This window comes from Merops nubicus, unplaced genomic scaffold, assembly GCF_000691845.1.
Source record: "Merops nubicus isolate BGI_N331 unplaced genomic scaffold, ASM69184v1 scaffold7142, whole genome shotgun sequence".
Classification (NCBI taxonomy): Eukaryota; Metazoa; Chordata; class Aves; order Coraciiformes; family Meropidae; genus Merops; species Merops nubicus.
In genome coordinates this window covers 1598-26858 of record NW_008591672.1, presented here as the reverse complement: position 1 = coordinate 26858, position 25261 = coordinate 1598, and the positions used below count along the sequence as shown (strand labels likewise).

Below are 25261 nucleotides of genomic sequence, written 5' to 3'. Positions count from 1 at the left end.
GTGACAGGCCTGGCATGAGAGATCCCATTTACAGGAAATATTTCTGAGATCAGAGGCCCTGCAGGCTAAGTGCAAACACTGGAGCAGATGGTAACTGATCCAGTAGAGCTGTATCTAGGGGTGCTGGAAGGGGGAAAAGACTTGGAAAGTAAAGCTACTAACAAAATAAGCTCGTATTATTAAAAACTACAACCAAATCAGCCCAGCAAGTAGCTAGGGACTTCATTAGGGATGCCTCTGACCACTGCCATCGACCTGCTCATGGCAAGGAGCTGGGGTTGGGACGGAGAACAGGAAAAAGAGAATGCTTGGTTACAGAATGACCTTCTACCTGCCTGAGAGAAGGACAAAGAAGGTATTTTGCCCACTGAGTAATCACCGTTGGATTATCTTAGAAGAGAAACACGAGCTAGTGTCAACCCACCATTTCACACGGTCATTCCCAGGCTCTGCCTTTGACATAGCTGGAGGATGTTGAGACTTGCCCTGCAAGATGAGCTCCCTCCTCTTCCTAATTACACAGAGTCTGTGCCTGGTCCCCACTGATGCTCTTGGTTAAGCGGGTACCCTCAATCTGCAATGCATCTTCTGTTTACAGCAGCCCAGACTGAGGCCAGGTTGGCACTAGGAATAGCTGACCAGTGTAACTGTGGCAGCTTAATCAATCAGGTGCTGCAAATGCCATTTATCCCGGAGGAGGGTGGGATTAAGGAAGAACTAGCACCTTCTTGCAGCTAAAACCACTGCATTTATGCTGGGGTTATAGAAGTGCCATGATGAGAAACCATAGCCCTAATGAACTGTACTGCAGCAGCAAAACAATCCAACCAGACTTGCAGAAGCGACTGCCTCCCCGTATATCTAAGTAGCACCTATCACAGTGCATTTCTGACCTCATTACTATGACAGGATCTCACTCTGATGACGGTAACTTTGGTTTTAAACACATGAGGGGGAGCTTGGGAACACAAAGGTGAGATTCCAGACCAGTAAATGGGAAGAGCTGACCGAAGCCCTTGAGAAACTGGATCATTCACGATCACTATTTTAAAGGTTGGTAAAAGTTACACTTAGTAAGGCAGAGTGCAAAATATCAGCTTAAATTACTGTCCCTACATTATTTGCTGGCAAGGGACTATTATGCCCACTTATCTATGCTAATTGTACTGTTTCATCTTTAATAAGCAAGGTTTCATTAAGCTAGATGTGGTCCTTCAGCTATGCCACCTTGGGCTCTGTGGCTGCCATCCCTGATCCTGCCATCCCTCAGCCCTCTGCACCCTCCCACAGACCAAACAAGCGGTGTTTGCTCGGACTTTCCTTGTGGACGCTGCTCCCCAGGCCACAGGGGAGTCCTCTGGACTCCCTCTCAGACTGGTTGACTGCTTTTTTTTGTTCAAAGTGGGACACAGCACCAACACATAGTCTCTGTATAAAGGTTTCTTCACATCTCATGTCTCACTCCCCTCATACGACTTTTTTTTACGCTTTGGAATGCAAAAATAAGCCTTGATTTACATGAGCAATCCAATTTTACCAGGACCCTCTAACACAAACCCCCCCCTGCTGCTGCTGAGACCTGTTGAAATCAAGAGGCCTTCACATTGGTGAAGATGTCTCAAAGAAAGATTGGGATGTAACTCTGTCACAATTACTGCAGTTTGATAACATTCAGCAGCTGTGTCTTTTTGCTGTAGACATAAGTTTTATAGCTGAAACTGTTCCTTTAATTTTTTTTTTTTGTAATAATGTTTCACTATTTTTTTTGTCATTGTTGTTTCCTGGACTCCTAAATATAGCCAAGTGGAATAACTAGCACCTCTGTAAACTGTTGGTTAAATGCCATGCTGAGTTTCAGTTTGCACTCTGAAAGGCCATTTAAAACACATCAGACTTGAAGAGCTCAAAACTTAGGAAATTATTTACCTTCAACTTCTAACCATTTCTTCAGGCTTTTCTGCCTTTAATACACATTAATGCTCTTCCCACCAAATAAAAGTATGGCCTGAAAAATACCAGGTGTCAAAATAAATGGCACTTCAAAGCTTAAAAAACACAGCTGAGAAATGAAAAAATGGAAAGCTGCTGGGCTGTCACGAGGTGTTTTGTCACCAGGATGCCAAACGGCGAGTGGACCGCTTTGGGCTCCACAGGAAACCTCTGGCAAAGGCAGAGACACAAACTCACTGGCAGCAAATGAAGCCACTGCTGCACTTAACCCTACAGAGCTGAGTTCATTAATGTCATTATTTAGTATAAAGGCACACTATTTCAAAATGAAAAACATATGGAATTGAGTGTCACATTGCTGCCTGAAGGGAAGTAAGATATTCATCCATCTAGTGTCTACATGCCACAAGGTGTAAGATGACAAACGGCATGGCCATGGAGGGCAAGGCATGAACCCCTCACTCTGTCCTGAATAAAACCCCACATACTTAAGCGAAAGCTGAGGTATGGGTGTCAGTGTTGGAAAACACGGTAAGTCCTCTGTGAGCCAGAAACCTGTGCAACATCCCTTGACTCCAACGTCACGTGAAAGAATGGAAGCTCTGAAATCTGTTTGAAAATAAGACTGCCTGACGCACAAAGAGTAAAACTTGTTTATTTATTAAATTTTCTGTCAACATTTCAAAGGAATTATCCCCATTTTGCAGCAACTAAGCTGTTTGCCTAAGGTCAAAGAGTGAATTAACATTAAACTAGATTACAGAGTAATGGTTCCCATTCCTGTGGTCAACCAGTGAGCATTTGATTAGGTCATTCCAGTGCATTTAATTTAAAAAGAATGTTGAATCTAACACTCCGCTGAAGAAGTGCTCGGGTCTTCAATGAAAAGTCATGTGAAAGTGAGAGAGGGAACAATGAACAATAAAGGCTTCCTAAGTCTCACTAGCTTGTAAACCCAAAGAAGCAAAGAGCAACATGAAGTACTGTACTGAAATATTGGCATTTGTAGCAAAAAAAAGTCACATAAACACTCCTGGGCACAAATGAAGCCTGCAGGGTCTGACCATTGCTGTGCAAATCTGGACCTGGAAGTCCTTGGTGTCTGCAAAGGCATCACAGCCTGCACAGAAGGAAGGTATCATGAAGATCAGGTAGAACAAATACCACTCAAAATGTTTTAGTGTTTTTTTCAGTTTGAAAACAGAAGATGGGGTACAGGACCTGTCTGGATACACAGTGAAGACAGCATCTTGCAGAAACACCAACTGGGTTGGGCTGGAAGGGAGACTAGAGAGGTTTTAAAATATGAACTCCACTCCTCTCCCAGGTGCCAATGAAATCCGTAATACCAAAACAATTAAGATCTTTGCTTTTTTTTTTGTATTTGTATTTGTTGAAATGGCTAGACCTTCTCAGAAGAAGAGGAACATGTTTTAGCAAGGCCCAGCTATTGCTTCTGTCACAGTTGGCAAGCCAGCAAATAGCTACCCACCCAAACTAAACTGCAGCGTCTCACATATGAGCACTTGTACAAAACTTACAAAGATTTTACTGAAAATACATATTCAACATCATTTGTGACAATCCCAAACATCAAATAGCCTCCTGTGGCTGTTTGGTTATTTAAACAAAGCTTGTTCAGTTTGCCTGCCAAGCTAAATATTTCTGAAGTCACCATTCAGACAACCACTAAGTAACATAAACTGTGAAGGCAGGTCTTCAGAAGCCCCAGACCAAGCCCTGCAGCACATCCACAGAGCCCACTGGAAGAATAGAGCTTGGCTTTATGTGGGAATACTGAAGAGCAGCTTTTTCTGAATTCCTCTGTGAGTTGCCACTCTTGCTCTGCAATGAGAGTGCTTTGTTCCTCTTCAGCCAAAACCAATGCTGTAATACAGTAAAGACTGCTCAGGAGCAACATGGCTTCTTTCCAAAAAAAAAAAAAAAAAAAGACTACTGTTTCATGGACTCATTCAGGAACAGCTGCTCCTCTGTACCTGTTTCAGAATAACAAGTGAGTGGAAAAATCCTGGGAAATCTGCTGAGCTATGGACTAGTGAGATACATTAGCCACCTACATGCAGTTTGCTGGATACCAAACATGAACAGTGGAGGTCAACTAACTATCCCAGATGAGCTGTATGAAAAGCTGTTAGGAAATCAGAATGGTCACCACAAAACCTTACAGATAAAAGAGAGGAGTCTCATCTGGAAGAATCACCATGGGTTTCCCAAGGGATTTTCGTGAAGCTCTCCCTGTGGTACCACCTTCCAGCTTGGACACAACCAAATCACTGGTGATTTTCACGGCCTCTCACTCTGTGAACACACGATCCATCATGAACATGTCTTTTCACACACAAAACTGTATTCTCACTTGGAAAATAAGCTATTTATTTTGCATGTAAGTTGAGTCTTCATAAGTTAACATGCAAACAAGTACATGAAAATTAGTGTCATGTTTTCTAAATTTAATTCTAAAACTATATTGCATGAGAAACAGCAAGAAGACATACTTAACAGCTAAGCAGAATAGAAACACAGACTGCTTTGGACTGAACGAGACCTTTAAAGGTCATCTAGTCCAAACCCCCCTGCAGTGAGCAAGGACATCTTCAACTAGAGCAGGCTGCTCAGAGCCCTGTCCAAACTGACCTGGCATGGTCAGGAATTCCATACATGGAATGGGGCATCTACCACCTCTGTGGGCAACATGTTGCAGCATTTCATCACCCTCATCGTCAAAAATGTCTTCCTTATAACTAACCTCTATCTGCTCTCTTTCCGTTTAAAACCATTACCCCTTGTCACATCACAACAGGCCGTTAAAAAGATTGTCCCCACCTTTCTTATAGGCCCTCTTTAAGTACTAAAAGACTACAATAAGGTCTCACTGGAGCCTTCTCTTCTGCAGGCTGAACAACCCCAATACTCTCAGCCTTTCTTCACAGGAGAGGTGTTGCATCCTTCTAATCATTTTTGTGGCCCTTCTCTGGACCTGACCCAACAGGTCCATGTCTTCCTTGTGTGGAGGACTCCAGAGCTGGGCACGGTATTCCGGGTGGGGTCTCACCAGAGCAGAGAAGAGGGACAGAATCACTTCCCTTGCCCTGCTGGCCACACTTCTTTTGATGCAGTTCAGGATTCAGTTGGCCACCTGAGCTGCGAGCACACATTGCCAGCTCATGTCCAGCCTTGTATCCCCAGATCCACCAGTATCCCCAAGTCCTTCTCTGCAGAGCTGCTCTCATTGAAGTACAACTCATTCATTTTAAGACAACATTTTCTTTTCCCACTCTTGTGTCTCCAGAGATCCTTCTTAATTCAGGAGTGTTAGCCACATAAATGCTACTTTCCAAACTTCCCACAAAGGATTGTGAATGTGTGATAAACGTACAAGACACGCCTCCCGTAAGCTGAACTGCATTTCAGTCAAAGGAACAAGAATTACTTACTTAAAGAAACCATTCTGAATGGACAGGTAACAGTGAAAAAGAATGTCTTCATGCATCTGTGCAACGTGGTCCCTCTCCATAAAGATCCAGGGAGACTTAACTGTATGAGTAGGATGTGGGATGCCTTTCCTCTTCTCTGCTTCCTCTGGCCTGTTCACCTCTAAAACTACCAGGGCAGCTCTAGAGCACTGCTGGTAATTTCACCAACCAGTTCTACCAATCTTCTCCTCCAAACTCCCACACAGCAAAAACATCCAGCTTGCACCCACATCTTGTATGCCAGTATGGAAGAAAGCTTGAGAGTTACTGCTACACCCACAGCTGCCTGCCACGAATCTGAAGAGCACAGTCAGCTTAATTGTTCTTTGAAGACAGACCATCCTTTTCCTGTGGCCTAATTTAGACTCAACATTAAAAGCATATAAAGCTAAACATGGAAAATCAGTCATAATTGACCTTGTCATTTTTCATGAAACAATCTCAAATTTTATTTTGATTTTTCTCATACAGACGGTTTCCTACCTCAAATGGAAAACACTACAGCAACAACCTACCCGGTTATGAGCTCCATCACCTCTGACCTGGAGCAAGTAGGACACAACTCGAGGTGAAAAAAGATGGCTTCAGATCTGACTCAAAAGTGTACCAAGGTCAAGTAAGAGTCTGCTGGGACTGGAATCACGCCCACAAGGACTGCGGAGCGTCTGAGCCAAGAGCAGGACGTGGCAGGAGGGCAGAGGCAATAGCAGGAGGCCGATAAACGCTGGCCTTTCCCTGAAAACCAGCCGCTGCTGGGGGTTAGGATAAGCCACTAAAATAATGCTGTTTACTGCTAGTGAGTAAGCAGTTTCAGAGCACGCTTAGTAGAAGGATTGTTACACTAGCAACATGCAAAATTTTGAAACATGAAATATCTTCAGTTTAGCAGGAGAAACTGAAGCTTGTGATGCAGTCAATAAACTGTTTGGCTCACACCTCAGGGTCCAGATTGCGTCCAGCATCCGCACAAAGACTGGCGTTCAAGGTGCTAGTAAAATGCCCCCAAGCAAGAAGTATTAATGGGTCCCTGCAAACCCTGGGAACTGTGCTATTCATTCTTCAGCACCATCTACTGGTACCATACCTAGCGTCAAATTATTTATTTGCCTGCAGGCCATGTCCAGCTGTCACTTGTCCATTCCTCCAAAAAAAATGTGGACGACACCAGGTCCAGGGTCCTTCTGTCACTAGCAGTAGCCTTTCCTACATAGTGGATACACCCCAATGACACTTCCGGGACTTACCAAACTCCTTCCTATGCTGAGACACCTAAAGCTTAGACTTGAACCAGCTCATATGATACCAGGGGTCCAGATTAAGACTGTTCCAGCTCAAGAAATGAGATTATGTAGTCCCATTATCATGTCATTCCTGACCACACCTGCAATATTGACCTATAAATATCCTTGCATGCGTGCTATCTGACAAGTGCTATCTTTCTTCCTCTTCATGCCTCTACCACCTTTTGGGCTTCAGTCACATCTGAGTAGCATCATCACACTTGAGTCACTTGGACACCCCTGCTCCACTCATTCAAGAGTGGCTTCAGGAGGACAAGAGACAACGTGCAAGGCATGGCAACATCCCCAAGGATGGCAGGCACACTTAGCACATGCAAACCTACCAGCTTTGCATGGGGGAAGGACAAACTTTCCCAGCTGAGCCTCCCAGAACTGGAAAGATGTGTCTCACCACACAGGCTCTGAGCAGCACTTGCAAAACCAGCCCCCAGAAAATACTGGTAACATGGGTTACAGCTGGTTAGGCTGCTTCAGGAATGCAAAGCAGTTGAAGGAAATGTTCTCATTAACAGGAAGAGGCTTTTTGGGGTTACATGGACAGTTCTGCAGACCAGAGTGAGTACAATGCACAGGCTCTCATCTCTGCTTCTGTATCCTCATGTGCTGTTGTTTCACTGTTTTAGCTGAATGTTGGGAAACTGTTGACAGGAGTTTCAAAGGGATGCTTCAAGTCTACACACATTGTTGAATCCAGGCCCTTGGTAGTTGTTTTATTACACAAGAGAAAGGAGGGAAAACATGAAATGAAAAATCCACTGCAAGAATTTTCCCAGGGCACAGGCACAACCATGCAAAGGGCTGAAGCCAGTCAGCCCCACACCCTGCCCACCCACCAACTCACACCATCCCTCTGCCAGCCTCCAAATGTCATGCTGTCAAATCAGTCAGCACTGTTCCAATAGTGATGACAACTACTGACATTCCACTTTAAGCCGAATTTTTAGGTCTGAACATGAAATTTAAATATATGATACATAATATAAGCAGAAGTGAATTTCACCTTCGGTAAAATTTACTCCCATTTTTTTCCTGTTTGGCTCAGTCATTTAAAGGAACTACTTCTACCTTGAACTCTAAACATTTTTGAAGGACTTATTAAAAAGCCTGACTTTACAAGCAGATTTCCTTTTATATACAACAGCACACAAATAAAAGTGGCAATTGATTAAACAGGGAACTTGGCAGTATTCACTTGACAGCACACTTTGTAAAAAACAAATTGGGCATGTGTGGTGCATGTGGGCATGTCTGTGGGTGAGAAGGGGTGGTTTCTTTCTGCAGTCTTCCTTCTCATTTAGAATCACCGTGTGCTGTTCTGGCACTTTTATTAATTTTAACATATCCAGCTAATTATGACTTTTTTAAAGTTTGTAGTGCCTCTTTAGAGAGATAAAATATTTTTAAGTAATGGATCTTAAGTTGCATTCTCAAACGTCTTGCATTTCCCCTCAAAAAAATCCTAATAACTCTGGAATATGTAACTTATTCTTTCTTGTTGCAAACAGTCCAGATTATATTTATAAGCAATAAGATGTCTGTGTTATGCAACTTCATGTATGAAGGGACCCTAGAGATCATCTAGCACAACCTCCCTGCCATGGGCAGGGACACCTCTCAACTAGACTAGGATGCTCAAGGAGGACTCAACCAACCTGGCCTTGGTCACCTTCAGGGAGGGGCATCCACAGCATCTCTGGGCAACCGAGTCCAGAGTCTCACCATCCTTGTACTGAACAACTTCTTCCCAAGATCTAGTCTAAACCTACTCTCCTTCATTTTAAAACCATTTCCCCTCGTCCTGTCACTGCACACTCTTGTGGAAAGTCCCTCTCCAGCCTTCCTGGAGGTTCCCTTCAGGTACTGGAAGACAGTTATAAAGTCCCCCTGGAGTCTTCTCCAGGCTGAACAATCCCAGTGCCCTCAGCCTTTCCTCATAGCAAAGATCCTCCAGCCCCTGGATCATCTTTGTGGCCCTCCTCTGGACTAGTTCCAACAGATCTATGTCCCTTTTATAGTGTGGACACGAGAACTGGATGCAGTATTTGAGGTGGGGTCTCACAAGAGCAGAATAAAAGGGGACAATCACCTCCCTTGATCTGCTGGCCACACCCTTCTTGATGCATTGGATGCAGTTGGCCTTCTGGGCTGCATGAGCACGCTGCTGGCTCACATTGAGCTTCTTGTCAATCAACACCCCAAAGTCCTTCTCTTCAGGGCTACTCTCAGCCAGCTCTGGACACAGTTTGTAATTGTGCCTGGGACTGGCCTGACCCAGATGCAGGACCTGGCACTGTGACTTGTTGAACCCTGTGCAGTTTGTATTGGCCCATTCTTTTGCAGTAAACAGTAAGCATGCAGTACCTTGAAATTATTAAAAGGAGTAAAATAGCTAAACGTGCCTATTTTTTGTGTGAAAGCAACCACATTTATAACAGCAAGGATGTAGTGTGAATGGGAACAGTTCTCCCATAACTGCAGGTGTTAAAGCAAAGCTGCTCTCAGTGGTGGGCACGTGTGCCAGCCATGGTTTTTGTGTCCAGCCACTGTGCACACTGAGGCTCCTGCTGATGACAGGGAGGCCAGAGCCGTCCCTCAGTGAAGCGTTTCTCACCTGTGCTACCTGTGCACCAAGGACTTGCTTTCAAAGAGCAATTTAATCCAAAAAATAGCAGGCAGCTATTACTTAGCTCTACGCTTCCTCTGCAACACATTTTTTTTTCATATCCTTTCTGTTCATTTCTGTGGAGAGCATATACATTCAATGATGAACACATTTGTCCATATTAGATACTATTAGCTTCCCATAAGAATCTCATTAAAAAAGAAAAAGAAAGAAAATGGAACACACGAGCCAGCTTGCTTTCAGAAAATTACAAATCCATGCAAGAACATGACGACGAGATGATTTTGAATGAACCTAACACCAGCACCATCCAAACCTAGGAAATGATTCCTCTGATATTATGATCACAAAACACTAAGGTTGATTTTTTGGGTACAAATTTTGACTGTGAATCTCAGTCTATGTGGCTACCAAGAATAGTATCAGTTACCTCTGTAAACCTCTCCTGCAGCTGGAGGACCAGCACAAGTCTACTCATCACCTCATGCCAGCTGAGGCTCACTGGGAGAGGCACCACAATGCCAATGCCTTGCCCTGACCCTCGGCACTGGGGTGAATTCTGCCCACAGTGAATAACTGCAGGGGACACACTGCAAAGTGATATGCCTGACACCAGCCAGCCAGATCACACACCCAATTACTGGCTAACAGTCCAGAGTAGATGGCCTGTGTATCCTCTCCAGCATGCGATCCTGCAGCCTCCAGCAACGCTGACATCCAAGGACGATTTGCCAAGAAACTGACTGTTGCACTTGACCCTAGGGTCATACATCAAATGTTCACATGCACTGACAGATGTTTATGTTGGTCATCCTGATTTAACTCCCATTACATCATTTACCAAGCTACTGATGCTATCATAAACGATTAAAAAAGCCAGCAAAGGAGACTCGAATACAAATTTTATTCCCTCATGGTATAAGGGCATTACTTTCCAGACTGCATCTTGCTCTTAAATCAAATTGAACAACTGTACATACTGTTTAATTAATTTGAATTCCATATGAAAAAAAGATTTTTTTTTTTTTCCAGAAGACCGATTTCATTCATTGTTTGAACATTGCAGGATGAATTAAAGGTATTAAAAGGTAACAAGGGAGTCAGATTCGGATCACAAATTATTGGTAGAAAACTAAAACTGGTTTTGCACTTTAATTAAGGAGCCATTCAGGCTGGGATTCATTTCAGCTGCTTCAGTCCCTGAATATCTACCGCATTATTCTGTGCTTCCAGTCACTGCTGGTTTGTGTGTGGACTACTTTAACATACTGAAAATAACTGAAAGTTTTGAGGGAGCAGAGGAAGTCTTCAATCTAGTGTGTACATAACATGCTTGTTGCTTGCCACTGAAATTCAGCCTTATTATCAAATACAAGGTGCTAAATTTAAACCCCATGGCCACTTCCCTGCTTGCTTGTTTTTAAGTGTGGGAGGGAATAGGAAACACTTCACACATCTTTTCTGCTTCTAATACATTTTTGAGTTTTCTAGTGCAGGCTTTGCTTGGACGTGTAATCAGTGTGGAACGGCTACTATACCCTTGCTACACTGTGTAGTACTTTCCCTTCCTTGTTCTGTAGGATTTCTCATGAAAATAGGCACTTTGTGTTTTTGGCCTTAAGGACAGAACGTAATGTACTGTCTCTAGGAAAAAATAACGTTAAAAAATTATTGAAACATTTTCCCCTACTTAAAAAAAAAAAAAAAAAACAACACATGAAGTACTACTGGATTTCTTTTACATGCATGACCTCAGAGAGAGATATGTGCATTCACACATACAAATGCATTCAATTTTCAATTTAGCTATTTATAGAGCACTGTAATTTTTCCTGGCCCAAGTTTTAGTAAGCCTTCCCTGATGGGGTTCAGTTCACACAGCTTCACAGACCTTAATTTTGCTTCAAGTTCATATCCATGGAACATTCCCTTTGCGTCTCCTCCTAGAATCTCACTTAATGTTTTGCCCATTAAAGTGACTTTACTGAACTCTTAAAAAAAAAAAAGTTGGGTTTTTTTTTTTTCCTTTCTCAAAGAGCTCTGTGTGTTTTGTCAGTTTTCCTTGCAATCTCCTAGAAGCAAAGATCATGGATGCAACAGCATCTATCTACAACGACCCTTGTTTTCCTGGTGTAACATTCAACACGCATCTATTGAGTTTTGGCAGAGAGTCACGTAAAGGTCTAACAGCCGTGCTGTTGCTCCCTTAAGTAGTAGCAAGTCAGGTTTTGGGAACAGCTGAGAGTCATGGAACCTTCCAGTCAAACTGGCAGCAGTTCTGGAAGATGGGCTTCCTTACGATGCTGTTTGCTTGCTCCATTTCCAGTGAGATGAACAACAGGACCAAAGTGCTCAGAGATCTCAAGGCGGGGAAAACTTTTTCTCACCTTTGAGTCAGTTTATTCCTCCATCCCCTCATATTTTAGCAAACTGGCTTGTCCCAGGGTGAAGGACACTCCTGGCTGATCTAGGACAGTCGGGTATGGTGGTACTTCATCTCTCCCCATCCCCTTTCCTTTTCTCTGGGCTAGGAGGCAAGGCTGAACTGCACTGCAACCCATCAAGCTCCTGTTGGGTGAATCCATGCTGACAGCTAAATGCCCGTTTGTGCAACTTCCAGCTAAGCTCTGCTTTCTTCTGGTAAGAAATCACCTCCTCACTGTGTCAAGGTGCACTGCTGGAGCACACAGGCACACAAGAACCAGAAAGAAACAGCTAGCTGCCCTATCACTCCACATGGCACAGCCTACTTCGGGCAGAGGCATACGGCCTGCATAAAGGACAGAGAGACAGAGCTCAGAAAATACAAAGCTATTAAAGCAAAAACTCATGAGGCAGATAACAGCTTGCTGCCAGACTTTTCAAAAGTTAAGTGTTGATTGTTCAGAATTTATGTCTAGATTTTTCTTAAGAATGCAATTTCCTGGCACATGGTACAAGTTGCTCTAGACCTGCATGTCAGCACAGCAGGCATCCTGTTGCAAAGGTTATTATGGAACTATTGAATGTTTTCATGCCAAATTTGTCCAAATTAAACTGAGGGGAATGGAAATACTTTCCCTGGATAGGTGGTGGTTGCATTAGGTGGGTTTGTTTATAAGGAGAATAAAAGTTACGGCTAAATATAAAAGCAGATATATCATAATATTGTCTGAGAACTTGAATAACATGTCATTCAGCCTGTGTGCTGTGGAAAGAACATGAAGGTCAAGTCTAAAATAAGATCAGTGACTGTTTGACAATAGAAACATGTAGGAGGTAGAATGGGAGAGAATTTTCCACATTTTTTTTAAATTACATTTTTCTTTCAAAAAGTATTCTTGCCTACCTTGCAACGGATCTGATGCAAAACCCCATTGAAATTAATGAAAAAAATACTGCTGAATTCAGCAAGGATTTGATCAACCCTCTGACAAACCTGTATTAGTCATTTGTGCCAACTGTTTACTTTATGCATTATGCTCATTTGGGAAAATGAAACAAAGCTGCTCTGTTGCATTTTTGTTTTAAAGAGTTTCACTTTCTGCTTCAGCCCTCTCATCCTGCTTCCCCTGAAGTCAGAGACCTCAGCAAGGCTACTGCTACCTCCTAAAGGTAAGCACATCCGGGTTCATAACACTGGGGAGCTAGCAGAATCCCCAGCAAGATCAAAAAGAGGAAGAAAGAACAAAAAAGACCCAAACTACTACTTGGAGAACTTTATGAAATCCAGGGTATTCCTTTTAAATTTTGTTCATCCACCAAAACACAGGGTGATATGACACCAGGGACTCATCCTGTCTAAAAGTGCAACCAAGGCAGTGATTTCAGCCCTTGCTCTGTGGCGGTGGTCATCACCTCTCAGCAGGTCTTGTAGGGAACTTGTAACCCCAGTTTTGACAGAGACGTCCAGTGTACTCTATTTTTACTTCAGTCAGTGATGTTGGAGGTACATTAATCTTTCCTCCCCTATATTCACTTTTAAATATAGTCACAGCCACCTCCTTGTAAAGGTGTTGCAAAAGAAGCCTTGCAAATACCTTAATTTCCTTCCTCAACAATCCCACTGACAAAACCCCATTATTTTAAAGCAAAGGCAGACATAGAAACTATCCCAATGCCAGGGTCTGGAAGCACCTGTCCTGCCTTTCCCCCAGGGTGTGGCAGACAGTCCATGTAGTTTATAGAACTAATGTTAAAACATTCATTGCTAGCACGTCACTCTGTGGGAGGACTCCCAGGCTATCCAGGAGGAAGGGTCTGGGCCACAGGAAGGAGATGTGGGAGTAGAGTATCCTCAGCACAGCTCCCCCAACCTGTCCCTGTCCTCTGGAGACTCTGCACCAAAGCTCAGCGTGGATGAGTGCTCCATCTGCCCTTTAGCAAGCCCCAGCCCCACAGCCACCCTTTCACCACCATGCATCCCCATATTTCAAGTGGGACATCACGTTAAAATGAGCCCCGTGGTGCTTTCTCATTTCTCAAGTGCAAAGATGCCTCTCTGAAGCAGCAGGGGAAGGGAGAGAAGGAGGGAAGCAGTCTGCAAGGTCTCTGTCCAGGGGAGAACTTGACCCTTCCACAGGACCTCTAATGAAGCTGAAGGAAAGGAAGAGCAAGGACCTGGTGCCTTGTAGTGCACCAGCCTTGCTGGGGGGGTCAGGAGAGTCCCCAGGCAGAGTCCAGCCAGATCCCACTGCGGGGCAGGGTAGGTGCAGGGACAGGTCCTGCTCAGGTCCATGGTTCACAGCCCCATTTTGCCTGACCTCCAAAGCCTGGGGCAGACATGGCCAAGATTAGTATCACACAGGGCTGGCACGTGATGGCTTTGATCCTAACGATCTCACTGGCAGCATAGTATTGTTCTGGCCCTATTAACAACAATTTGCATGTTGTCTAGTGGCCCTGGGAGGGAAAAAAAGAAAAAAAAAAGGTGGCAGGCCCTGAGGGAGGAGAAGAGGAAATGGGAGTGCTGCCATTTTCTTCTGAGAAATGGCAAAATAATAAGGCTGACATTCTTACACAGCCAGAGGTAAAACTAGTCACTGCAAAATTATTTAATATCTAACTTCATCAGCCAGCCTTCACTGCTTCAAGGCAGCGTTTTGAGAACTCGGGTCCTTTAGCTATACCAAAGATCTCCTGCCAAACGAGCCTGGTAGGGACCTTGGTCACAGGAAACTTATTTTAGTGGGATCCTAAGTCTCTCCTAAGATGCTGGTGACAGAGACCTTTCACAATGAAGCACTGCTCTCAACAGAAGCATTTCAACTAGAGAGAGAGGGGATAGCTGCATGCAGTGTTTCTCCATCATACCTGGAGCCTTACATATAAAGAGCAATGAGTAACAGCAAGCTGCCACAGTTCCAGTAATGTTTTCTTGAGAGGAGTTTCTTCAGGAATCAGTGCCCTCAAAGCCAAACAAGCCGGCTGTCTGTCCCTTCCAAGAGAACAGGTAGTTTATTCCAGTTGTCAGCAACTGCAAACCAAACAGCTCCTCTCCTACTGTCAGTTTTAGCTCTAGGGCAGTCACCAAAATTAAACAGTTTTGTTCGTGCGAATGTTGTATTTGTGTCTGCAGAGGGGAGAGAAGGGAGCAGAGAGGGAAAAAAAGAGAGCAAGTTTTCTAGAACAAACCCACATGTCAGTCCTACCTCTTCCTTCAGCCCATTAAACTGCCACAGAAGTCCCAGTCTGCAGGATATCTGCCATGACCTAAGCATCCTTCTTGCTGGGTGGGGTAAAAGAAAATTATTTTTTTATAAAAGCAAAAAAATCCAACTGCTTACAGAATAAATACACTACTCTCTTGTGAAACAGTCAACTTCAACAGATATGAAAAATGTACTAAGAGGTGCCTTGACAGGTTTCCTCCACACTTGTGCCACCCAGGCTGAAGAGCAGAGGGCAAGCCCCTTGTCTCGTGGTCCTTTAGCACCAGGGAGGCTCATAAACTCGCCCCTGAGGCAGAGGTGCAGCTTTACTGACTCAAGTTGAACAGGACCACCTCTAGAAAACTGCTGTAGTCCTGGTGGGACACCACCACCCCTGGCCCATGCAAGCACTGTCTGCAGTTTGTAGCATCTCAAGACAGGTTCCCCTTACAGCAAGGATGCCCACAGAAGCTGAGGAGGACTCTCAAGGCAAAACCCAAGGCGATCTTGCTAGAGTTTTCCATTGCTGCACAGATGTGCCCAACCATCCACTACAATCAAGATTTCCATGACACTTCATAGACCCCTTTTTGAGTCTGCCCACATGCTCACTTTTATATGAGGCTGGATACTGCTGTTTTTAGCATGGATACTGCCAAAAAATTGCTACTGACTCCATTTCACTGGCCTCCTGTTCAAGGTCCTATCCTGACTTTCCAGTGACTCACACAAGTCTCTTCAGAGCACGCAACGGGAATTCTGTCTCCTAAGCAAGACAATTAAAACTAACATCAACTTCATGGTCAAGTCCAAAGGCTCGATTACTACTCTGTTAAAAAAAAAAAAAAAATTAAATTCTTTTTCTGCCTGTATCTGAACACTTAATGAAGCTTGTGAATGGAAGCAAATGAATGCATGTCCATGAAGATACTTTTTATGGGTGAATGTAACAGCTTATTGTTCCTTCCCTGGAAGTGCCACAGAGAACTTTTACATATGGTAGGAATGGAAAAGGAAAGACAATTTCCTTCTTGAAACACTCAATGAACTGTGCTGATGCATAAAGGAAAACACTAACATTGTCAGTTGCCATTCCTCACACTGCTCACTCTTTTTCTAAATAAAAACTAGAAATCAACACCCGAAGCTGATCTGTTTTAATCTGTTTCCATCACAAACATCACTAAACACATCCGAACAGTGGAGCTGAAAAAGTTTAAGCCTAATTTCCTTTATTTTTTTTCTTTCTTTCCTCTTCCTCCTCTCTCCACCCAAATCTCATCCCCAGGTAGTTTTACAAGCTGACCCACTTTGCTCTTTTCCAGGATAGCAAGCTCCAGCAACAATAAAACAGAACAAAATTCAAATCTGTAGCATTACAAGCCCCAAATCACCATGACAGACATTTTGTTCAACGCTGTACCTTTTATGACTTATTTTTTTTAAATTAAAAACCATCAGTCCAATTCATGATAGCATGGTGGGAACAATACATATCCCAGACCTGTTGTACTGTATAGCTAGCAAGAATACTGATTTCATAGCTGGGTTAACTGAAAAAGAGAGATATTAGTGATCTGCCCCATATCCCATCACGTACTCAGTAACACAGCCTAGAAGAGGAAGTTGAGTTTTGACTCCCAGTTGCTTTCTCGAACAATTGTGCAACAGCTTCTTTCAATCACTACTTGGGGAAAATGGGGCCTTTTCTTTCTGACTCTACCTAGCCCACATACATGGATTACTCATAGAAGTACCCTTAAACCCACTGAGTTGCCTTTTCAATCAACAAAATGGAATCATCCCTTTTAAGCTTCAGTAAAATAAAATGGCAAAAAAGTGATGTATGCACTGATGGATGCTGACTATTTCTTTTAACTAACACTAAACGTGGCAATTTGTAAGTCAGCACAGGGTTAAATTTAGGGATGTGGGTGCTCTTAGCAACATAACATTTACAGTTACCTTTACAAAACACATAGAGAAGTAAGAAGCTTTCCCCAGATGGATGACACCAGGGAAGCATCCATCCCAGTATCCCCAGTCACCAACCAGCACCAGGTGCTCTGGGGGAGAAGCAATGTAATAGACCATTTTGAAATAGTATTCCTCAGAGAAAGGTCTACCCTCAGCACTTAGTGGTTTCAGGAGCTGATGTGAAGTTTGCCCCAAGGTGTATGACTGCCCTTTCAAGCAACTGTATTTGAATAGAAGTAGAGATGTTTCCCTACCGTTACAAATACCTAAACCTTTCCCCGATGCAACTTGGTACTTCCACTCACAGCTCTCCCATGAAAACAGCTCCCAAAGGTTAATCATGTGTTGCAGAAAAGGCTGTTTTTCTCTATTAGTTCTTTTTCTTGCAACATATACAAAGTAAATATAACCACAATTGTCCAACTAAGTCTCTTCCTGTTCCTATTGAAGTCAATGGCAACATTTTCTAAAATCAGATTTGTTTTCTTATTCATTCACTGTACAAGCCAGAAACCTGCAAGGAACTCTCCAGTGAGGGGGATTTAGCAAAGTCTATTGATATACAATAATTATGACAGCAAACTAACATTAGGATAAAACAACAGAAAATAAATTCCACACTTTTAGATGCATTTAGAAAAGCTATCCAGTTCCATAGTCTTCCAGGAACAACAACAAAAAAAAAAAAAAAAAAAAAAAAAAAAAAAAAAAAAAAAAAAAAAAGAAAAGAAAAAAAGCCATCAGATTGTTAATGAGACTGAAAGCCAGAGTAAAATAAAAATCCCTCAAATCTGTCATCAGCATTCGTGTTTGCCAAGAAGGCCTGGATGTTATCCTGCTGGGGAAGAGAAGATTTATAGCACCACACATCTTCATCCCCCCTATTATTATATATGAAATGTAGAATAAAACAGGCTGGTACTGCCCTCAGAAATAATCAGTATTTTGCTGCCACTGAGAAACAAGTGTTACTATTATTACTAAATCATCAGGAGAGCAGCCACGAGGTGCTCATAAATAAATTATTCTAAAAAAAAACCCAACAAACCAAGCAGGGCTGGGCTCCACCCTCCCAATGGCCTGGAGGAAAATAAAACAGAGCAGGGAGGGAGATGGGAAGGGGTGGACTCGGTGCACACTGCGGCTGGTGGCTGGGCAGCAGCACCCAGGACTGCTTCTGGCAGCCAGCTCCTGGTGCCTGCAGTGGTGATGGAAAGAGATGGTCAGAAAAGCCTCCAGAAAGCTGGAGGCTGCCAGCCCTCCATGAAGCAGAAGGACGAAACGGGTGAAGAAACAGACACCCGTCAAATAAAAGCATGCATGCAACAGGAGGGGGAGTGTGCCCAGGCACCATGTCATGGGGAACACGGCTGCACGCTCACCCCTGCCTAGCCCCACCCTTCACTGCAACCCCCACCACCAAAAGGGATGGAAATTCAACATCCAAAAAAACCCTCAAAACCAACCAACCAAACCAACAAACCAACCAACCCACCCAAACCCAACACTTTGCCACAGGAGAGCTGTTATTTAATCAGACCCATCACACCGTTTTTTAGTTATGGCAGCTCAACTGCCAAAGCTGCCGACCCAGACCAGGAGCAAGGACCCACCACCCCACTGGCAGCCCCTGGGTAGGACCATGGGGCTCAAACACTGCAGACTCGCCTGGCAACATGGCTGTGGAGCATGAAGGGCAATAAGGACAGAGGAAGATTGCTGGCAGCTGGCTTTAGTGAGAAGAATGGGGTGGAGCCCTGGGCCTGGCATCCCTCGGTGGTGGTGGCAGAGTGTGAGGCTGGCTCCCTGGTGTGCCAGGTACAAACCATCAAACGAGATCAAAACCACAGCACAGATTTTGGAGCAACGCTTGAGCACAGCTCCCATTTCTCCACCTACCATCCATCCCAGGTCCAATCCAATGAAAGATGATCCTCTCATCCTCATCAAGGACACCTACACCAGGAACAAGGGCCTGATGTTTGCTGGTGATGCAGCACAAAGCTCCCACGTTGCCTTTGGAAGCCTAGGCCTTGGTAAGGGGCCACTGAGAAATTCCTTCTACTCCGCATGCAATTTCACACATCACTGCACAGATCCTGTGGTTCTCCTGCTAGAGCCACGCTTTGCCATCATGGAAACACCTGTGCCTTGGCACAAAAATCCATCTGCATTTTCTTCATGGATTACCAACTCGAAATTTCAGGCTATTTACTTGAAAAAATAACCTACTTACTGCTCAGCAGAGCAAACACAACAACTCAAGAGAGGCCTGTGTTTATGCAGGCACAGGACTAACTTCTTTCTCAATACTGAAAGTAAAGTAGAGCATTTTAATAAGATTGCTGTTTGAACTTTACTGTTCTTTGCCAGATCAAGGCAAATGACATCATCTCCACAACCAAGACCTCTAGCTCTAAAATTTTAAAGGTCAGAGTCAATACATCATGGTTTTCTCAGCAATTTTTTTTTTAATTAGAAAACAAATATGAGACTTCTGAGAAAATATGCAACCTAACATTGTTGCAGATTACAGAGAAAGTTATTATAAACAAAACGGACTAGAGAACCACAATCATTTTCTCTTTCTGCTCCAGTTCTTGTATTTGCTTCGGCACAGATCCTCCACAGAATTAATTTCTCACTCTTCAGTGAACAGTAAAAAGAAAAATATTTTTATAATATTTTGAGAATTCACTTATAAACCCACAAAGCCACAAAAACTGGCAAAGGACATAGAAGGTGTAACACCCGAAACTGCCCATTCATTTATTTAACTGAGTGGATTTCAGATAGTTTCCTTTTATCAGTCAAAGAGTGACTTGGGGTTAGCCCACTGGGGATTGAGTTCTTACAAGGCTGTATGTCACTGCTACAGAGACTCAAAGCACCTCTGCTCCAGCACGGGGCATCTGGCTCTGAGCAAGTCACTGTCCTATGCCAGATGAGCAATGGGCTTTTGACTTGCAAAAGAAGCAAGATGCATGGCTGAGCTGCTGTGAGAGCAGCTCCAGAGCCCAAACTGGATGAGATTTTGGTCAGTACCCCATGCACGTAGAGGGGAAGGGTCCTATGTCACACTGGTATCCACGACCTCTAGCACTGTCCTGGAGGCAGACACACTTGCCGTCCCTCACCTCCATGAGGGGGCTATGGACCATCACAGGGCACAGTGATTCTCCATACCTCCTTTACAAGGTGTGTCACTGAGCAAAGAACATTAATGATTTACTAGGAAAAAAAAAAAAATAAAGAGGAAGCTCAGTGATTAGAGCAGTGAACCCAGAAGGGAAACCTAGGGTCTACCTGCTGGTCCAAGAAGCATTTATGCACTTGCCTGTGGACAGTCATGTAAGAAAACACATCAGACAACAGGAATTAGACACCCTGGCTCTTCCTCCTCCACCAAATGAAACCTCACCCCTGCAAAAGGAGGAGCCCAGCTGCCAATGGGAAGGACACCTTGGCAAAACCAGCAGGCATCTGGCAGGCAAAGCCTCCCAAGATGTTGGAGATGTGGGTGTTAAACCCCACCCCAAGCTGGAGAAGGTCCCTTAGGCAAGTCTCCCATTACCTCAGGAGAGTGCTTTAACCAAGGCGCCACCAGGAAAAGCAGGAGCTTCCCCCATCTACATTTGCACATGAAGATGGCATGTGAGTAAGGTGCTGGGGTTTAAACCCCCAGCCCCAAATGAGGGTTGGCATACAGATGTTGTCCACAACCACACAAGAAGGACCCTCCTGACTGCTTTTCACCTAGGATCTGGCCAGCCTTCGGTGGGAACCAATTAGGAGGTCACCACCAGGTGCCCCTACCTTCAGAGTTAACATCCTGTCCCACCTCCAAGTTGATCATATTAGCTGGCTCCCCTTGCAGTCGAGTTGGGGAAGTTTACTTACATAGCAGATGTACTGTGTATGCATTGCAGTTTTTTGGAAGGACTCCCTGATGGTCCACTACAAGTACAGTTCCTTGCAATGGTGGGACAAGATCAAGACAGGAGGAAGATTTATGAAGCTTTCTCTTGGCAATTACTATAGGATTGGGACTGGACTGAAAGCCTGGCTTACTCCTTCCCCTATGGCCTGCTTTTGGAATCACCTTGCTCCCTTCTTTGCTGCATTATGTGTTGTGAGTGAATACATTGGTCTATTCATTCCTCCACTGGTGGGCCACCTTGGATCTCTTACATACTACCTAAGACCAGAGGGAGGGATCTGGCTCATGTGTTAATTATAATATATTAATGATAATATCCTTCCTAACGGGGCAAGCAGTCAGCAAAGGAGTGAGTGGCAAAAGCCATGTCAGAGGATGCCTGCTGGCTTTAGGACACATTTGGTAATGGTGTTCCCTGCAGCGTGTCAAGCAGCTCCCCTGTCTAAAGGCAGGAGTTGCTCCCAGTTGGCTTGGGTGAGGAATGGTGGGATGCCGGGGACTTCTGCCACTGTCCTGGACAGGCACTTAGAGGATGTATGTGCTTATGTTCCATCTAAGGACATCTACATCGTTCTCCATATCTGGCCTTAATTCTTGAGCAGAATGAAGAAATGCAATACAAGAACAGAATTAGATGAAAATGCATGACTATCACATTCCCGGTTCACATGTAAATATTGCCATTTAAAATTATGCTTTCTTGGATGAATTTTCATCATGATACTGCTTCTTTCACCTAGGCTTCTTTATATTCTTTAAATCAAAGATGTACTTCTCTACAACTATATGACAGTGCCTGTGTCTCTCTCCTTCTTCTATAGTTCTCAAGCTTTTGATTTTTCTTGAACAGTCTGGGGAGGAAGCTTTATGTTGGACTGGAAGTGCCCAGAGCTGAGAACAGCTCCCATGTAAGTTTTAACAGTTGTGTGCACAAAGAGGGAGCCCATCACTGCATGACAAACACAGTTATTTCTGCCGCACCAGCTGCATCACTTCAATGTTCCCTACGTCAAAGACAAAAGTCGCCAAGTGTGACAGCCCACTGCCAAGCCAGTCCTTCTGCAGCTGAAACACCAGGCTCTGAAATACGAAATGAAGCTATCAAGCTGCCAATCAGAAAGCATACATTATACCAACTAGCATGAAATTGCACAGATGAGCTGGTTCTCCTCTTATTTCTTTTGTTATGCAACTAAGATGTTACCAGGTCAAAGTACAATATTGCAGTATCCTGCAATGTGACAATCTTTGAAAGCTGAAATTATTTGCCACCAGAACCACAAGCTAATAACACAGCCTCCATGCAGGCAGTCCCCATCTGTTGCTTTTTCTAAGTTTCAAACAAACCCACCATTCCGTGTAAAGTTATTAGCAATCCCCAGACATCGTTCACAGTCATGTCTAATGTCCAAAATTTATACTCCAACAGCTATATTCCCCTCCAACCTGCCCTTCAATATGTTTTTTCCCTTCTTCGTTTTCTTTCTTCCTTGCAATATAAAGAATCCATGTCCTGGAAATACATTGCCAACTTCCAGAATTGATTGAAACCAAACACATAAATAAGAAAGAGATATCAACCCAACTTCAGATCTGAGTCTAAGCCCACACAACACTCAAAGCATGTGCTGTCCAACTTACAGTGTAGTGTATGCATGTGACTAACTCTGATGCTCTCTTCTCTACTACTACATAGCCTCTAATAAAATTATCACTCCACAAAATACTGGGGAGCCACAACATAAAGAATGAGGAGGATACAACAGCCAGCAGTCCTGCTTGTTGCAGGAATCTGCATGATAGGGAGATCTTTCAGGCAGCCATGCTGAGGTCCTACAAAACCTCACTACCCACAAGGTGATCAGCTACTTCAGAACAGCCATTTATGGTGCTTTAATAAGGTTTGTACATGGGATATGGTGCAAGTGCCAAACTGAAAACTGAGCGCATATATTAAAACAACCTTTCCCACTGACAGATCCTGAAATAAATAAAAAAAAAAAAAAAAAAAAAAAAAAAGAAAAAAGAAAAAGAAAAATCCCCCACCCCATGCCTTCCTTGATTTCTTCTGTCTGAAGAAAGGATCCTGCAAGCTCTGTTTGCAATTTCACGTCAGTCTTTTGCTCTTTGTAACCAGGTAGATGGCTTTGCCTGTGTTTAATAATCCCATAGCTCAAAGCTAACAGCCATTTACCAGGCAGAAAGGCAAAAGCCACCCTGGGGTAATATTTTGCACATCATCTTCCATGTATGCATTACAAATAACCCACAGCAGTAAATGACGTTGCATACATCCAAACTCTGGAGCTTTTGTTTATAGGAAGGCTCAATAAACAACTTCAATGGCTATCGATAAGAAGCATCTTTTCCTTTTAAAGGCAGTCAGTGTTTATATTCTGAGTTTCTTGTACTCCTAACACTCAAGAAATAGCTCCAGCACTTGCCTCATCTGGTCAATCATGCCTGATAACACCTGTCTTTTCACATTCTTGGGTTTATTCATTATACAATGAATGTGTTTCTCTTTACACAATACACTTGCAGGACAATATGTCTCCAGCATGCTTACAAATTTGATACAAAGCTGACTGGACTGAACAGAATGTCTTCACTGGCTCTGGAGCTAGTTGAGGGTCCCAGCTCTGCAAATGGGCTTCCAGCCTAAGGAGGGGCTTATACACAAGTTAGGCACCCCAGCCCAGAAGTGCAATCACAAAATCCCTAACCCTTTAAGTTGCTCATCTTCCACTCAGCCAAGGTCTCCAAAGGCCTGAACTGTTTGCAGACTTTCTTCTTCCCACAGTTATCTGCTTCACTGAAAAAAACAAGCAAACAAACAAACAAACAAAACCAGCAACAAACCCCCCACAGTGACCTATGAAATGGGGGATCAGGGGATAGGTCTCCCTTTCCCAAGTGTGGTCCCAACCACTAAGTGCTTGAGTCATTTTATGTGAGTGTGTGAGCCTGTATATGTATGCATACATATGTATGCATATTTTTTGCTCCCCCTTCTGGCCCCATGAATGTTGATTTTTTTTCCTTTGTGGTGGAATAAGGGGAGAGCAGGGGAATGATCCAGCCTCCAACATGACTTTTCACCAGGGACCTGCAGCACTCCTCTGGGAGATGCACAACGTGGATTTCTGCTGAGAAAAGGGTCCCAAAGCCTTTCTCGCTCTGTAACAGCAGCATGTAGGTGTGCCCTGTATCCCTGGGCACACAGACCTCTTTGTCAGGTGTGTGCAGCAGTGGGAAGGCAGCATCCTCATTTTTTAACAGAGATGTCAACGTGGGTGGCACGATACTGAGCCTAACGACGACTTAACAAGAGACCCAGTGTTGGGAATTTAATGCAGTAGTGCTTCACAAACACCAGGCTTGTAAACCATAATAACTGGGACACTTACACTGTACTTTACACTCCTTCACACACACCTTTCTTAAAGGTGTGCTGTGTAATTGAGTCAGCTCTCTGTATTTCACAGGGGACTGGACCTGAAATTGCCCATGTCCAGCCTAGCTGACCTCCATTTCTAGGTGGCTTATGCCAGTCTCAGCACATATGTAAAGTTTTTTCTTCAGTATAACTGAAGTATAAGCTTTACACATACAACACATTTGTTTGCAGGAGAGCAGCTGGGACTACATTTTGTTACCCTATCAATTAATACAGGAGAAAAGGAAAGAAATACTCTTCCAATTTCAATGTGGTTATTTTGGAAAGAGAGAGAGAAAGGAAAGGCTTCTGACTATCTACCAGTGTAAAAGCTGTCCATTTTCCACAAGTGGAAATCTTCCCTTTCTGGACGATGCTGAGGCCAGCCCCTGCCAAAGGTGACCTCTACCCCAGAAAGAGAGTCACCCAACAGATCACAACAAATACTCATTTTCCAGAATCATTCCACAGACGCGGCTCCCAGCACCTTTGTTTCATCTCAAGACAAAGACAGATTTTTCACACCAGACACATCTTACACCACAAAACCCCGACCCAGTCACCACCACAGCTGTAGACACTGGCATCAGCAGCCACCTGCCACCCGCAGCAGCAGGATCCCACGTTTGTCACGTGTCTGCCTGGCGTGTCACCGCCAACGGGCAGGGGTGCCTGCGCCGCAGCCCCCCACACACTGCCCACCCCAGAGCCCCATCGGCCACGGGCCAGAGCTGGAGAGGCAACGAGCAACGACAGGACGTACCCAGCCTCCATTGTCCTGGATCCAGTTGTGCAGGTGCCGGTTCAGGTACTCGGTCATCCAGGAGACGATGCTGTCTACAAGGGGAGACATCTCCCGGTTGACGCTCTCCACACACATCACACCTCCGAACTCGAAGAAGGCCAC

At 44.1% G+C, this 25261-nt stretch overlaps 1 protein-coding gene across 1 annotated transcript in view; it reads right to left on the bottom strand.

Annotated features, from left to right (window-relative positions):
* Nucleotides 1–25261, bottom strand: part of BCL2 (B-cell CLL/lymphoma 2) — a 92843-nt gene that overhangs the window by 67132 nt on the left and 450 nt on the right. Inside the window, exon 2 of the mRNA XM_008950345.1 lies at nt 25118–25261. Coding sequence (XP_008948593.1) covers nt 25118–25261 — 144 coding nt within the window. The remainder of the gene's footprint in view (nt 1–25117) is intronic.